Raw genomic sequence first — 17,709 nt, forward strand, 5'->3', positions numbered from 1 at the left:
TAGCAACACAGAAAACCAGAGACAGGCACAGAGATGAAGTCAAGCACGCACACAAACAAATAAACAAACAAACAAGCCCAAATGCAGGATTAAGCAGAAATAAGGAGTCCAATGGGGTGTGGTTAGATTAAGAGGATGGCAATGGAGATGGAAATGGAAGATCAATGTGGGAGGAATGGCAGGAGGAGGGGAACGGCTCATAACAATGCAGAGGAAAAGGACAGAGCGAAAGATAGAGAGAGAAATAAAATCAAAAGGGGCACAAAAAGACAGAGAAAGAGAGGAAAGACTGTTAACATCCACAGAAGGAACAAGGAGGAAGAAGTCACAGGACCCTATCTTGCACCCGGCGCAGCGCGGCGCAAAGCACGACGCAGCAAGTGTCTTTGCTAGTTTAAGACCGACGCAGTTGTCCGTTTCCCGTCCAGCGCCCACGGCGTTTAAATAGCAAATGCACCTGCGCCCATCTTTGCGCCCATGAGCGTGCTGGTCTTACAGGGAGGTGTGTACAGGTGAATTCTTGGCGTATTGCTATCTTGAGGCAGCGGGAAGTGATCACGCCATTGACCAACAAAAACCAGGTCTAAAGTCAATAGCGCAGCATTACATTGTTATTTTAACAGTGAATTAGTAAAATGCGCCTAGGCTCGTGTGCGCATACTATGCTTGTTACACACACACACACAACACACACAACACACACAACACACAACACACACACAAGCGCAGCAGCACACAAACATGCAAAAGATTACTTATAAAAATATTACGGTGCAAATCCGCCATCATAATAGCAATGCGCCAAAGTATAAACGTGCCTGGATTTTTAAAGGGAATGGGAGATGACACTCTGATTGGTTTATTGCGTGTTGCGCCCAAAACACACCTATGAATTAATGAAGCACTAAGTACAACCCTTTTGAACCATGCGCCGGCGCACAGACCTTTTTTTCCGCAGCAAAAGTGGATTTGGACACGCCCTAAACGCACCTGCGCCATGTGCTTCACGTCGTGCGCTTAGATCGTTAAAATAGGGCCCACAATGTCCTTCTTCAGAATCCAGAATTTCTTTTTTAATTTTGGCTCTCTTTTATTAAAATGTGCCAATGGCATTAGTCAACTGTTTTTAGCTTCAATATAATGACCCACAGCCCTGCTTATTCCCATTCTACACATTTACAGTAATTAGGGGCTGAAATGCAATTTTTTTTTTTTAAGAACAGAATGGAAAAATAACAAAATCTAAGTGGATTCTGTAGAAGGTGCAGGAGAAATCAGACAATACATATGCAAGCTACTGTAAAAGATAGAGTGAATAGAAACAGTGATAGAAAAGAAGCAGGTTCAAGATTAAAACAGCAGTTAACAAGATTACCGTGAATTCATCAGGGGAATATTACGTCTAAAGTGGTTTTAACAAGTCATGGCCCTACATGCATGTCTAAACACATAAGTTGTATGTGATATTATTGAAATAACTCTTTTTTTGTTGTTATTATTCTTTAGGCCTTTTGACCTAAATCGTCACATATGACCGGGAAAACCCAAGACTACTTGGTTAGCTGAAGAACATAAACACTCAACTATAGTAATAAAACTAATGTTTTATTTTTCCTCTTTTCTGCCCTTTTCTCTCACACCCAGTATAACATCCATTAGTTTTGTTATGTGTATGTATATGCATATATATCTACACAATGTGTGTGTGTGTGTCTGTATGTAAGTTTACAAGTGTGTCTGTATATGGGTGTATCTAGGTATACATAAGTATATTACGTGTGTGTGTGTGTGTGTGTATACATATGTTTATTACGTGTGTGTGTGTGTGTGTGTGTGTGTGTGTGTGTGTGTGTGTGTGTGTGTGTGTGTGTGTCTATGCATGTATACATGTGTACATTTATAGGCGAGGGGGCCTTCCCGTCACAATTTACCTACTCCTTTACGGTTTCCATTGCTGCCTGTTCCATTACTAGTTCTCTTTTGATTATACTTGCGATCTTTGTACTTGCTTATCTGGACATTTCTTATATTGCCACCTTGCAATGTTAATGATACTTGTCCTGGAAAAACTCAATGAAGAGATTAAAAAATGAAAGAAAGAATAGTAATAAAACTAATAACAAAAGTGCTTGTAGAAGTCCGAAGGTATGTTCTTGACAGAAATCCAACATGAATTCCTTATGAGAGGGCAATATGGCTGAAAAATGACACCGAGGCTGCGTCCTGTCCATCATTAACACATGGAGAACAGCAGGAAGGATTAGGGTACGGAGTTCACACTGCAACAAAGCTACACGAGAGGTCTCTCCTCTCCTCAGCTGAATCTCCAGCCTAATCAGTTTACACTACCACAGCTCAAACTACTTTAGGTGAGTGTGTCAGAGAGCCATACCTGTGGGGGTGTAGGGGTAGAGGAAGGGCGGCCGATAGGAGGCGTTGAATTTCTGCTCCCTGAACCCCCTGCCATGATCTCTTCTGTGATATCCCGGCCACCCTGATTGGGGTCACGGATACGGATCTGGGAGGACAATGGCACAAAAAAAACAGACCTCACTAAAGCGCGCGAGTCTCAGAGCAACCCTGCCTCAGCCATTTCATATGCATACTTTCCATCTGCAGCATTATACCCAAACAAGAATTTGGCATATACATTTGTGCTCAGGGAAAGAAAACTGATCACTGACACGTTAACATTATCAAGTATTTCACCAGCGATCATAGAAACAGCAGATTATCTGCAGATACACTCACAGGGTTTGTACATTTGTCTCGAGGAATAACAAAATGTCACGTAGTTATTTTCAAATGTTACATGTCTTGACTTAATTCACAAGCTCAATATAGCCTCTCTTTTAAAACACTATTTTGTAAAAAAATTCCACATTTATGCAAAACATTACATGTATTGTAAACAAGAGAAAATTGATTCTGTTTCTCTCAAACACAAAAGAGCAACTGGAATAACTGGGGAAACTCCATCTGCTGATGAAGATTATACTGTATGATACGAACAGCTACTTAATGATCTTTGAGGGGATATTCTTTTGTCAGCTGCTGTTTAAGAGCCCAAAAGTGAACTGTAAAGCCCAACTTTAAGTCTATAAAAAGCTCAGAATAAAATGGAAATCTGACTATCTACGTGACAACTGACAGAAATCATGATCAAAAGCTCCAGAACAGCTGCTAAATGGACCTCAAGGTGAGATTGTTTCGTCGGCATACATTAAAAATGTTTATCTCTTTGATTATTATACATTATTACTTGTACTTGTTACCAAAATATTTTTTGAAAAAAGCAAAATTACAGGAGAGAGAAAAAATAAAAAAAAAAAGACAAAAAGGAACAACTAAGATACTCACTGTTTTCTTCTCACGCTTGGCTGGTGGAGGTTGCTGTGGTGTAGGCACTATGATGGGGGGTGAGGGGGGATACACAGCCTGTCCTGGGTAGTAGGGTGGACCAGCCGTGGGGACGGGAGCAGGAACAGAGGGTGAGACAGGCGGGTGGTACCTGAGGGGATCTGAATGCATTTGCGAGAAGAAAACAGATATTAGTACAACATTGTTAGATTCTCCTGCTTTGGGGGGCACACGAGGCTGATAGGGGGTTGTGTGTATTTGTGGTGAGTTCAGATTTTAAATGTAACATGGGAATAGCAGTGTGTCTGTGTTGGATTAATGACTCACGATATGGGGCAGGGTACTCCCCTGGCCCTGGCCCAGGATAGAAGGTGCCAGACCCTGGAGGCTGTACAGAATACTGCTGAGGAGGTCCCACGTAGGGTGTACTGTGGCGATACTGCACGTAAAAAGGACAGAGAAAGACAGTTGAACACATCATTGGATACTGTATAAACGTCACTATAAAAACTGCACACTTTTGCATTCAGTGAGGTTATTTTTTTTTTGAACAGGGATTTTAATCATCCTTCTGTGAGATGAGCCGTCTTTCACATTCTGCCTCGACCAGTTTTATGAACTGTATTTCTGTTAATTAGTCAAATCTCACCGGTACCAGCTGCAACCAGAGAGTATTTTTTCTGTTAGCATCCAGCACAAAAACAAATTCATCGCAGGTGCACTACAGCAGCAAATTAGAATAGTTTTGCTTAATTTCCACCAAAGACAATTTCATGAATTTTACAAAGAAAAATGCTTTTATGTTGAACTATTCCTTTAATCCGTTGAATCTAAAACAGTACCAGCTGCAGCCAGAGAACATTTTCTCAGTATTCATTCGCTACAAGAAAAATTATCAAAACTGCAAATGTGACGTTACAATTATTTTGTATAAATAAATAAGACGAAGCGTAATTCTGTAATTCACTATAAGAAATCGAAACGTTGTTAGAAAACATATATGTACACATAACTATAGCTGGAACTGAGATATAGACCAAATGTCATTTTTAAAGACCCAGTTCAGTGCGTGTGTGTCACCTGTGGGATGTAGTACTGTGCAGTCTGTGGGGAAGGGAAAGGCATGGGTGCCATGGTCATCATGATTGGTTGGTTAGTGGGGTAGACAGCCGCCGTGGGAGTCTGTGAGCCAGGCCGTATGGAGGGTGTGTTTGTAGGGATGGTGGGCCTCGCAGTCTGCATCTGAGTCCTCTGGAAAAACTAAAGGCAACATGTGAGAGAAACACAGAGAAACAACAAAAGACATTAAGTACTACCCCAGAGGCAGCAGTCTCATTTCCACATGCTGCCACGCTTCATCTAAAAGACAAACAAGGACAGTTTTTCAGATGTCTTCACCATTTGGCCTACACATTTCTCACAGTGAGACGGTCCTGGTTTTTATCAGCAGCTTTTAAGAAAAAAAATAAAGGGTGCACAACAACTTTGGCTCAACTCTTATACAGACTGGGATGAAAGGCAGAAGTATATTCAGGCAGACATGCGCACTATATTACTATTTAATAGGGGTGGGAATCACGAGGCCTCACAATACGATATCATCACGATACTTTGATACGATTTTAAACAATATTATGCGATATGTTGCAACTTATTACCTTTTTTCCAACTTCAAATTTTTCCCAATTTCAAATTATAGTATGTCTCCAAAAGGAAACTTTGTCAACATCGGTTTCATCTCACTTCACTTTTACTGCTGCAAAATGAGAAAAAGAAAAAGCGGACAAACTGACCGTCACATATATAATAACTATTTAATGCCTCTTTAAATCAACCCATACAGTACATGAATTACTTAACTAAACATCTCTAAAGTTTGGATTATTTTTTTGTAACTGGCAAGCAATATTATGAGTCAGATGAATGACATCTACAAAGTAGGGAGCACCACTCTCTGTTTAGACATTTTGGTCCTAAATATTTCCTCCTACAATCATTTAATCACCTAAACAGAAGCTTTAAAAGCATGATTAATTCATATTGACATACAATTTAGTAAAAGGAAGCCATTGCACATAACCGTAATCAGTGCAGCATGAACTGTCTCAATTCTTCTAGACATTCACAATGCGCCCTGTGTTCATCATGAAGGTTATTATGATTTTATGTTATTATTGTTGTTATTATTATGAAGGTGGGAATGAGGCAGACATATACAATGATTGAAGTGGTGGATTGTTTAGGATTAGGTTTAGAAAAGCTTCACTAACTGAATGAAGTTTGGCTGCAGAACTTTGTTGTTGTCAGGGGAACTTTGTGGTTTCTTGACATGCATTTTTTTTCCAGGCAACACACGAGTGAAAAACCAGTAACATACAAAAAGCCCATTTCTCTACACTTTGTAGATTTTTGGTTGTTTTGTGATTGATCTCTAATTCAAGCAGCTCTCCTTTATATTTTAGTTAAATCGGGATAGGATTTAACCAATTATATTACATACATACATACATATGCTTCAGGTCAATTTTCATTAATGAATATAACACTAATGGGCCCACATTAACTGCAGTATGGTTTAGACTTGTGACCAATTGGTTACGAGACATTTCCTTTTACTAAATGAAACCTGATGCCACCTGCTACAAACGGATGTGGGAGGAGATAAACTAAGGTTTGTCACAGTCACAGGCATATCCCACAGCTATACACACTGGTGGGTTAAGGTAGTGTTTTTGCATTTCATTGTGTTTTTAAAAGGTCTTTTTTTCCTAGGTTGGATTAGCAACAAAAGGACTTTGGAGGTCTTTTGAAAAAGCAAAGCAGACCAGACCTTAGTGTCAGAGACCAGCCCAATTACAGTTTTCTGCAGAAAACTTAAGAGGAACAACCAAAGTGTAAATTTCATTACTTCTGTTTTTTTATATTTTCCTATAAACTCTCTTTTTTTTTTTTATTCTGGCCAGTCTGTCTGTAAACAAGCTGCACCAGCGTCCACAGCTGTAGAAAATAAAAACTCTTGGACAGCTGAATAGCTTCAAATACCTCTTTTTGTGCCTGAACAGCTTGGCCAACTTTGCAGTTGTACTGAATGTGTTACACACAGTATGGATCTCTTCATCAGGAAGCAATATGGCCTTTTTCTCATGAGTCACGCAGCACAGAAAACTTGAAAAAAAATATATACTCGTAGTGACTGCAGTTTTTTTCAATTATTTCTATACAACATGTCACAATCAGTTAAAAGTTTAAAATTGGATGGGCATTGTGTTTGGATGGGCCTGAAGAAAGCCCACTACCAACAGCTGTGACTGAATTCCATACAACTAGGGCTCAAGCTGGGCATACCCAGCTATGGTCACATTGTGCTCCAGTGAAGGAGAGCAGAATAAACAATGCTGTAAAACCGTCTAAAAATACCCAAGAGGGAAATCACCTTTAACATAATAAATCAGGGTCAATGGTTTTATTGTAAATAGCCCTGTGGAAATCCGGGAAAGGACCAGGAAATTCGCTGGCAAAGCAAGAAATAGGAGTTGACAGACAAAATTACTTTTCAATACTGTCACTGGCTTTGTAACTTAGGCTTGAAGCAATCCCTGAAACAATAAGTGTGCTCTCTAGCAACACTGAAACTAGAGTGGCAATGATTAATCGATTAGTTGTCAACTATTAATTAACTTGCCAACTTTTTTAATAATCGATTAATCTTTAAATAATTCCGATTCCAGTTTCCAGCAACTGAATATCTTTGAGTTGTGGAAAAATCAAAACATTTGAGGACATCATCTTGGGCTTTGGGAAACAGACATTTTTCTCCATTGTCTGACTGTTTATAGACCAAACAACTAATCGATTAATCGAAAAAATAATCAGCAGATTAAATCGACAATAAAAATAATCATAATAATAATTAGTTGCAGCCCTAACTGAAAACATACATGCGCCCAACGGGCATCTATAAAATATTAAACATTATATATTTCCAACAGGTAACACTTTTCTTATCACATCTTATACGCAATATACAGTCTTTCATTCTGCATCCTGTTCATTAGATTGTGCAAGTTAACTAAGTAACGAATGGCTCAAAAAAGTGAAAGGTGCAGTAATGATCTTCTACAGGATAAAATACGGGGAATACATGACTATAAAAGATCTCTCTACTGAACATACACTGTGGTGAAGATGAGTGGGTGCACAGGGTTAAAAGTTAGGAGGGATAAGATTATTTAGAAATGATCTTCATCATGCCATGCAGGTCTGGAGACTTTTGAAACAGAAGTTACAGTTACCTGGATAGGCCTGAATCCTCCCTTGAGTATTGAAAGCAGGAAAGAGAAAAAAAGCCAATGGGAGACCGTAGTAGTGAGGCTCAATACAAAAACAAGCAGGCAACCATTCGCCCATACACATCAAGGCAGGAAACCACCCAATTATTTCTACCTACCTGACACTGTAACTGGTCCTTAGCCCAAAAAGTCATAGAATAGAAAATACCCCCTGACTGAGGGTTGGTGGTTCATTGAATTGAAAAAAGCTTCAAAGACAGTGAAAATGTCACACATGCATGTACAGTTGCACATAAGCTCTTCTCAACCAGACACACTCTTTACTACCAAGGCTGTATTTCCTTTCTCAAATTGCACAGCCTGAGCACCAGTCTACCACAGTCTTTGCCATTTTTCAATCCCAATGGCCCTGGCTGTCACCTGCGACAATGAATTAACAACAGAGATGATGTTGAGGGCTGCACCAGCGGGGGTTACATACATCCTTATAGCTTACGGAGCTGATAGGGGTCACTTCACTGCCCTGGTTGTTTGCCTAACTTAATAAATCACTGTTTGGTGAAAACCTTTTGTTTCCTTTGGCAGATGTGAGCTGATGTTTTCACTGTATAGCAGAGAAGTAATTCAGTAACACACACTGAACTCAGGATGAAGCTTAATCTTTACCCTGATATGAACCATTGCAACCTTTTTGAGTTTGTCTTTATATTTTCTCTAATATGAAATGTTGACTAAATACTGTCAGCAAGTAGCTACTCCGTTCTATTGAAACAATGTCAACATCATGACCTGTATGCCGCATGTTAAGGTGGAAATGCTGACATGAAATGTACAGTATGTTAAAGTGATGGTTCGGAGTAATTTACCCTAGGGTCCTTTGCACCATGACCTCGAGCCAAACACCCCCCCAGAAGCTTTTTTCACCTGGGTCTAACATTGGGCGAGTTAGCGTAGAGTAGCGTTAGCTGCTGAATAGCTTAGCGTGGGGCTAATGGACCCACGTTTGTATGTCTTAAATGACCCCACTAATAATGCCCGAAAATGATACCAAAGGTCTACACTAGTATATATAGGTTATGCACTCATAAAACGATGGATTGGAAAGTTTGTGGGCAATACACCAGAAGTTAATGTAAATAACACTTGCCTGCTGGCTTCTGCTCTCTGCTGCTGTTGTTGCTGCGCTGAGACGGAGTGCTTAGGACGTCTACAAATTACAACACCGAAAAGAGATGCAACAAAAATATTTTTTAATTTAACTTATTTTTTAAAGTAAGTGCTGTAATATAACTAGCAGGAGACAAGTAATAATTGAGGTAAGTTTGGAGACATTACCTTATTTAATCATTAAATTAATAAATATTTTTGTTGTATCTCTTTTCGGTGTAGTAATTTGTAGACAGCCCTAAGCACTCGTCTAACTGCAGGTAGCAGCAGCAGCAGTAGCAACAGAGAGCAGAAGAGAGCAGGCAAGTGTTCATAAACTTCTGGTGTACTTACAAACTTTCCAATCCATCGTTTTATGAGTGCATAACCTATTTGTACTAGTGTAGACCTTTGGTATCATTTCGGGCATTATTAGTGGGGTCATTTACGAGATACAAACGTGGGTCCATTAGCCCCTGCGCTAAGCTATTCAGCGGCTAACGCTACGCTACGCTAACTCGCCCAATGTTAGACCCAGGTGAAAAAAGCTTCTGGGGGGGGTGTTTGGCTCGAGGTCATGGTGCAAAGGACCCTAGGGTGAATTACTCCGAACAATCACTTTAAGGCCATGCCATTATGTGACATTACCAGTACTTGAGGCCAACCAAGAGGAAACACTTAAGGGTAAAACTCAGCTTAATAGAGTTATTTACACTCTAAACAGCTCTCTGGAGAATTCAACAACAGTTGTTTGTTTTAGAGTAATTTCCACTTGCTTTGACCTTTTGGTTCACACACAGACAAAAGAAGTCAGTTACACCGATAAGTGGAGGGGAAAAAATGAAATAATGATTATCCTTGTTGAAGACAGACTTATGTTTTGGCCAAATTAATTCATTTTCTGATCTGTGTGTACCCTTTACTGTGCATTGAGTCTGTTTCAGTGGGACAATGGCCGTTTTCACCATTGATATAAAAGGCCACTGTTCGGCTTCATCTGCTTTCCGACTCCACTTCCGTGGTGGCACAAGAGATCCCAGCGCCAGTTTGTGACAGCCAGAGCATGCATTTGTGTTTGTGTGTGTACACACTAACGCGAGCAAACACACCCGACAGACACACTTTGACACCATACTATTAATAGTCTGTTAAGATGTGTCCACACAGAAGCATCCAGAAGGTGAGGATGTTAGACAACAAGTTACACAAGGTACATGTTGGGGTGTGAATAACACAGCAATCTTCAAAGTGGGCAGCTGCATGAATCAATATGGTGAGAAAATCAGACAACAGGAAGTCACATGGACTTAATGTCAGCTCCCAGACATGTCTAAGACTCTTAGGATCCACAAGGTAATAAACAAACAGCACCATAAATACTGCACTGCCAGACATGAACACATTAACATGCCGCTCATAATCTAATGATACCAGTCGTCATGAACACACACACTTCAGTGTTTCCCCTAGGATTTTTTCCAGGGGGAGGGGGGGGGACAGGACGACTTTGGCTACATTGACCTACATTAGCAGATCGTATGTGCCGTACGTGCAGTCATTAAGTCGTTTCCAGTATATCGTTAGTTTAATTTAAATGAAATAATGACGCTTTACGATCTATTTCTGTGTAAAAAATATAAATAGAAGACTGTCCTATTTTTACACTTGTAGAGTAGATCTCCATACGCACCACTACGCACTGCTCTGGTGCCCGGTGTAGCCAGTTTCATTGAATATAGTAGTCATATATAGTATATAATATAGTTTAAACGTCCGCTCCGCATACGTTACGCGTACAATGTAGCCAGCCTATACGTTTAAATGAATTGAACTTTTAAGGCGAGGAACAAGAAGTGAATTGCCTGTATGTGTGAAAACAGCTTTATCTCGAACATCCATTTTTTTGGGAATACATGGGGGGGGGGGGGGCAATGGTAGGAGAAACACTGCACTTGCAGCCGGTCCACACAGCTGTTCCTAACTCTTTCCTTGACTACAGTCTACCTGACCACTGGTACGGTTACTTGTCTTGTTTAATCATGAAAACTATTAATTACAATTACCCCTTGATTATATATACCTTTTCAAAAAAGCAACGTGAAATAATGAGCATCTTAAAAGACTAATTATTGGAGTCCCTTGTGTCCATCTTGTATTTGGCTTGAACATGTGATTGTGAAGAAATCTAGTTCACATAAATATTACCCAAAGAAAAATAAAACTAATTGCACTACCTTAGTGTAATTACTGAAATCAAATGAGACCATAGCCTCATGAGGGTGTTGTCACTTAAGAAAGCTTAACGGATTTATATACAGTATAGGCCAAAAGTTTGGACATACCTTCTCATTCAATGTGTTTCTTTATTTTCATGACTATTTACATTGTAGATTCTCACTGAAGGCATCAAAACTATGAATGAACACATATGCAATTATGTACTTAACAAAAAAGTGTGAAATAACTGAAAACATGTCTTATATTTTAGATTCTTCAAAGTAGCCACCCTTTGCTTTTTTTGATAACTCTGCAAACCCTTGGTGTTCCCTCAATGAGCTTCATGAGGTAGTCACCTGAAATGGTTTTACCTTCACAGGTGTGCCTTGTCAGGGTCAATTTGTGGAATTTTTTCCCTTATTAATAAAAAAGCAAAGGGTGGCTACTTTGAAGAATCTAAAATATAAGACATGTTTTCAGTTATTTCACACTTTTTTGTTAAGTACATAATTCCATATGTGTTCATTCATAGTTTTGATGTCTTCAGTGAGAATCTACAATGTAAATAGTCATGAAAATAAAAAGGAAATGCATTGAATGAGAAAGTGTGTCCAAACTTTTGGCCTGTACTGTACGCAAGCACAGAAATAACAATATCTCTTTTTCTCATTGTTGGCATGAAGCAATCTGCAATACAGCCAAATATCCTTGAACATGAGTCTGATTGCAAATAATGTCTCTACTACATTTGGATCAACTATACTAGTGCCTAAAATATAAAAGGAAATAAATGTCTGATTCACTATCAAAACACTTATAATTAAATGAAAAGTTGGTGTCAGCCGCTCAGGAAAACAAGAACTGATATTCACTCCCTAATATCCTGTTACACATTAATGAACTGCATACAGTATTAACGCTACATGGAAATGCCCTGCAGTGTGTCCAGAACCATTGGCCCAAGCTAGCCGTTATTGTTGAATTGTGATAGATGCAATTGAAAGAGAGCTTGCTCTGACCGGATGTTCGCCTGGTGACTCAGTTTATCCTATAATGTAGCTTCTCTTTATTTTTCTTCAATAAGCAGAACACCATGGGCTCACAATGCCAGTGCAACGTTTACACATATAATCAAAGACTGACTAGTAATTTCCTCTTTGGTTAAATGTAATGAAGATCAAAATTCTATCATGTTAAATTCCTTATAATCACTCAGAAAATGATATGAACTGTAAGGGAGGCTGGGAGAATCACAATCATTTACATCCTGTGCAAAAAAAGGGTTACTTGTTACGCTTAGAGCCCAAGGATACCCACAAGCTTTATTACATCTAAACCTGATAAACACTATTAAATACCAATTTAATTCGTGAAATTAACTCAGATCTCTCTCACCATAAAAATAAACATGAATAGGGCAAAAACACACCGTCAGGAAACTGCTCTGTGCACCTGGCTGGATATGTTGATTAAATAGCAGCAAGCTCAGAAAAATCCCATGATAATGAAAACCTTTTTAACTGTGTCCAAGATACTTGTAGGCTTTCAAATCAGAGACTTTTTTAAGGAACAGCAGACGCCCCACAAACAGCCCTATGCCAGCAGGTACCAGCAAAAACTGCTTTGATGATGATGATGCAAGAGAGGGAGCAGGAGGGGTGTTCAGCGGGGGTAAATTACCTGATGGTGGGTTGGTCGAGGGCCCGTAGCAAACTGGTGGGGGAGGGAGGAGAGGTCCAGCAAGGAGATTGAAGCAGTGATGGTAAAGCAGGGAGAAGAAAGAGCATAAGAGAGACACAGAGATAAGATGAGCGATGAGGGCAGATGATTTAAAAACAGTACTCAACCACAGAGCAACAAAGCTTTAAAAGAGACATGGCATAAGATGCAGCACTCCGACCCAAATAGCTTCTTTAAATACCACATAGGTTAGATATTAAGATTCCAAACTGTCAAACACAGAAAGGAATATTTTAATGTCGTGAAGCATACTGTAGTGGGAGTAAAGTAATTTCCAGTTTCTTATGTGGCAAACCTTACCACTGTAACTACACAGTTTAAACAAGACTTACGTATGTGTTAGTCTTGCTCTACTGATGGGGGCTGGGCAGGAGCCAGGCAAGATTAATAAATAATGCTTACTAGGTGGGTGTGTGTGTGTGTGTGTGTGTGTGTGTGTGTGTGTGTGTGTGTGTGGTACAGAGAATACTGGCAAAGTAAATATAATATTGGAAATGTCTTCCTAGGCTTGTTGTGGTGGGAGATTTTCATGAAAGGTGTTAGCGATTTTTACATGGCTTTCCTTAGGCTACACTAAAACACTATTGGACAGACCAGCTTGCCTTTACATTTAAAATTCAAACAAACATTTTAAACAAAGATAACATCAACACAGGGAATGGCCTTGTAACTTTTATGTCGTGCTCAAACCATAACAAAAGGGAAAAAAATGACACCAGTGTAGACTCATGTCCCATATCCCACCATTGATATAGGGTACATCCCAGGTCCTTAAATCACATCCACGTTTCCTTCACTTGCCTCTCTTCCTCGAGGAAATCATGTGAGGAGAGAGGAAACGAGGAAATGTGTCTTCAGAGGGATGAGACGTCCTTTCCTCTGAAGAGTTACGTGAATTTGTCAGCTGTGTGGGTGGAGTTAACAACGGCTTTCAGCTGCACAGCTTCCGGGAAGGCTGCTCTTGTGTATCCTCGCTCATAGCTCCTCCTCGATCCCTCCTCAATCCCTCCTCGATCCTTGATCTTCGAGGCAGGAATAAGAGCTTTGAGACGGCCTTGACGAAGGCGGACCAGAACGACTACCGGTTTCAGCGAGGAGCAAGGAGATATCAAATAAGAGACTTGGGATCCACCCACAGTACCACCGACCACTGCAAGCCTATAAGGGGCCTTTAAAAGGCAAGTCCATTGTTTTTGTAGCTTCCCAGCAGTGTTCCTTGTGTATTCAAATCCAAATATTCATATTTTGGTCAATGTATGTATATTTTAGTGTCAAATGTTTTCCCAAGCCCTTCAAAAAACTCTTTCCCACATGACCGGACATAGATTTCTGGATGATGACATTGCTAGATACATTCTTATCCATCGTCAGTGTATTACCTACAGTAACTTAGATGGCAGTCGGTACAGCCCCAGTTTGGAGAAGCGGACAAGAGAAACGTTACCAGCAGGGAAGCTAATCAATGTACTGCTGTGGACGCCACGTTAGTTCAGATCAGAAAGTCACACAATAACAAAAAAACTATCTGATCGAGGCAGGGGTAGCAACTCCGTTGCTCTGCAAGGTAAAATGACTGTTTCTGTCAAAGGAGTCTTGTGGCTTTGAGAGAGAAATATGTACTGCTGAAACATTACTTAACTTCGTTGCCGTTATGTCTATGACTAGCGTTAAGATTATTCATAAACTTATTGACTAGCTTACTGTGGTAACCCACGTCACTGCTGGACTAAAGTTTAGTGGGCATTCCCATGTGAAAAACACAACAACAACAAAAAAAAAAATGCAGATGAAGTTGGCCTTTAAGGAGACCTCAGCCAATATTAAAAGTGCCTCGTTGCCATGAGCACATTGAGATCGGTCAACATTTTTGGAGCTCTTTGTGGTATCTAAACACCAGGACCCTCTATCACTGACTCAATTTTACTCCAACTTTCAATATCAGTCACAGTAAACCACAAACTGTCTGAGTACTTGGAGGCAGGCGTGCTGTAAATCCAAGACCAGAGAGACACTCACCGGGCGACTTTGTTGCTGTGCATTCATTGGCTGTGTCTGGGGAGAATACACTAGAGGGGCGGAACCAGCATTTTGTCCAGGGTTGTATGGAGACTGTCAAAAGAAGAAAGGGAAAGATAGACAGACAATGAAGGGAAAGGTTCATTATATACAGACCAGGATGTGTGCGGAAATCAGTCACTAGTCACTTCATTAAGACATTTCACAGAACAGCTGTAATCTTAACAATACACCAGCAACAAACTTAACTAACATACAGTGCTTTGGATGTTGCTGGGAGAACGTTTTCGATTGGAGTTTATGTGCTGCGCAGAGATAATTGGTACCCTCAAGGACTGCAAATCCTGTGCTACTTCTTTCCTCATCTAGTGTGCAGTGGAGCTAGGCAGAGGTCGGTTTAAGCAGATCTGCTTACTCCTCTCCAAGCTGCTGCTGCTATGGTGGTGATAATTTAAGTTTGTGCTGGCTGACAAGACTATGTATAGAAGGCTAGAGAGAGTAGGGATGCTTTAGGGTAAGGCAGTGGGCCATTAGGCTGTAACAGTGGGAAGTGGAACAACTAGAGACCTGGCAAGCATGGTCACATACTTCTAGAGAAGCTGAGTCACAGAGTTAACATGCTTGTAAGCGAGAGCAGAATAGGACCTCTTTTACCTGCATGCTCATAGATCTGGCTCCATTATGTAAAAACAACCCTACACATTCTGAATTGAGGTGGAGCAAATGATCATATATTATAACCTAATGGTGAAATAGCGGTGTCCTTTGACATAACTGTCGTGACTCCTGTGGCTTGGTTTCACCAATACAACGGACACAATGTAATGTTACTCCCACAGTGACACAACCTTTTGCAGCTGTACAAAGTAGCTGACAAACCAGAAAATTGATCAGTGACCGTTGGCCCGTACATCAAAACATTACTCAATCCGTGCGGTTAGTACCACAACCTCACAGCAAGAAGTTCCGGGGTTCCAACCCCTGGTTTTTAAAATTTTACATTTGGGTTTCCTCCAGGTACTCTACTTTCCTCCAATAGTCTTAGTCCACATTTTGCCACATGCATACTGGGCTTGCCCCCTCCAGACCATTAGCAGGATTAAAAATCCCAAAATTAGGGATCGACCGATATGGATTTGTTAGTGCCGATGCAGATTTTTTTTCATCAGCCTTAGCCGATGACCGATACGGGCTGCCGATTTTCTTGAGCTGATATTTGGAGCAGATACTGCTTTTGCTCCCTCAATTTACATCATAAAAATGTAAACCCTGCCACACTGGATTTGTTTTCAGAATCTGCTCTGCCATTTCTTTAAAAATAATAAACAAAACACAGATCAGTGTCACTTCTGCAATCATCTTACATTCATATCACCCAAACTATGTGTGCAATGTGCATCATATGGATGGGTGCCCTGCATATGGTTAACTGTGCAAGGGTAAAAGGCTTTCATCAACATCTACAACACAGCCTTGATGATGCATTGCTTGCTGACATATTATAAGACAGATATAATCATCATCACAAAATGTCCTTTGTCAACTCATTTAAATAATTTGAGAAAACAATAAACCTGAAAAGTAGCCATTGACATAAAGTGCTTGATTTGTAATTTAAGACCCCTCCCTGCCACTAGCACTCTGCTAGTGGGGGAGGGGCAGTGCATGGTCTGCATGTGAACTGCAGCGTCTCCAGCAACACAGAGCTGCCTGTGGGCACCTGTCTGTAAATAATGGTGGGAAAAAACTATCGGCGAACGCGGCAGCCGCTTATCGGCTGATGCCGATATACGTAAAAATGCAAATATTGGCCCGATATATCGGCCGGCCGATAAAATCGGTCTATCACTAACAAAAAATCCAAAGTTTTACAATGTGACAAATTTTGGTTAAAAGAAAAACCTTAATTTAGACATGTACATGACAATATCTTTATGTGGATATTTTTCACGATGTTTATATATCGAGAAATGAGAAATTCTAGTTATCTAGTTTAGTGTTGCCCAGCCTGAACACAAGTCATAAAAAGCAAGGAGACAAATTGACAGATCAAACATCAATATGCAGAGAGGTTGACAGAAGACACAGTGATAAACTCACCCCTCCGCCTGCCTCCCAGCCCTTAGGATAGCGATATGGGGAAGCTGTGGGTAGTGATACCTGAGAGAGCGCTGGGGAGTGTGCATGACCGGGCGGGGTGCCCGCCAAGTTAGGGTGTCCCTTTGTGATGTCATGAGCAGTGTAAGGAGGGCCAGCATGCCTGGGTACCTGTATCACATAAAACAGTAAGGTTAGACAGATAGATACACAAGACGAGATATTATATCAGCCTGATGTAACACACAAACCCATCTAAAAAGGAGGAACAGCAGAGGCAGGATTCCACTGGTCATTAGTCCTCCCTCCTGCCGAGGAATTTAAATTAAGCTAAAACCCTTGGATTAGCCCCTTTATGTTTGCAGAGGTGAAGACCTGTGCTGTGGATGGGTGTTGAAGTCTGCAGGGGTTGCCTAAGATGGGCTCTGGCCTCTTCTGCAGCCTGCCGTGCCAAACTATACTGTGCAAGTATGTCTGGGCCTCATATGGCAAAACTGGGTCAAGTAATCATATTACAATCCCACTCATCTGTGATAAATAGGGTGCACCTGATACAACAGATACAACTAAATAAGCCTCGTCAACATGGGCCAACGAAGGGCGGAGGTTGGGTGCCAGTCGAGTGAGCAGTGTCAGGGAGAAAGGATATCTGACTGGGCTCTTAGCCTGTGCTGTGGCAGGATGGGCCTTGGCTGTTGCAGCTGTGGGCTGGCACCACTGCAGGTGCCGCTTCTTGCTGCAGCAAGCCTGACACACCAGGGAATGAGACAGGATGCTGCAGGAGGCACTGAGACAGCCTGGAAAGCTGGGAAAGCCACCTTTCTCTCCAGGGCCTTTTATTCAT

General features: G+C 40.8%; 1 protein-coding gene across 15 annotated transcripts in view; it reads right to left on the reverse strand.

The window, feature by feature from the left end:
* Nucleotides 1–17,709, reverse strand: part of eif4g3a (eukaryotic translation initiation factor 4 gamma, 3a) — a 55,975-nt gene that overhangs the window by 24,390 nt on the left and 13,876 nt on the right. For 5 of the 15 annotated variants that reach the window (XM_039798828.1, XM_039798826.1, XM_039798825.1 and 2 more), the window contains 8 exons: nucleotides 16,869–17,036; nucleotides 14,769–14,861; nucleotides 12,693–12,725; nucleotides 7,653–7,673; nucleotides 4,441–4,620; nucleotides 3,688–3,799; nucleotides 3,361–3,521; nucleotides 2,393–2,527 (listed from right to left, as the gene is read on the reverse strand). In XM_039798828.1, coding sequence (XP_039654762.1) covers nucleotides 2,393–2,527; nucleotides 3,361–3,521; nucleotides 3,688–3,799; nucleotides 4,441–4,620; nucleotides 7,653–7,673; nucleotides 12,693–12,725; nucleotides 14,769–14,861; nucleotides 16,869–17,036 — 903 coding nt within the window. The remainder of the gene's footprint in view (nucleotides 1–2,392; nucleotides 2,528–3,360; nucleotides 3,522–3,687; nucleotides 3,800–4,440; nucleotides 4,621–7,652; nucleotides 7,674–12,692; nucleotides 12,726–14,768; nucleotides 14,862–16,868; nucleotides 17,037–17,709) is intronic. The other 10 variants (XM_039798831.1, XM_039798832.1, XM_039798821.1 and 7 more) reach the window with 5 other exon arrangements.

This window comes from Perca fluviatilis, chromosome 4 (genome assembly GCF_010015445.1).
Source record: "Perca fluviatilis chromosome 4, GENO_Pfluv_1.0, whole genome shotgun sequence".
In the NCBI taxonomy this organism is placed as follows: domain Eukaryota; kingdom Metazoa; phylum Chordata; class Actinopteri; order Perciformes; family Percidae; genus Perca; species Perca fluviatilis.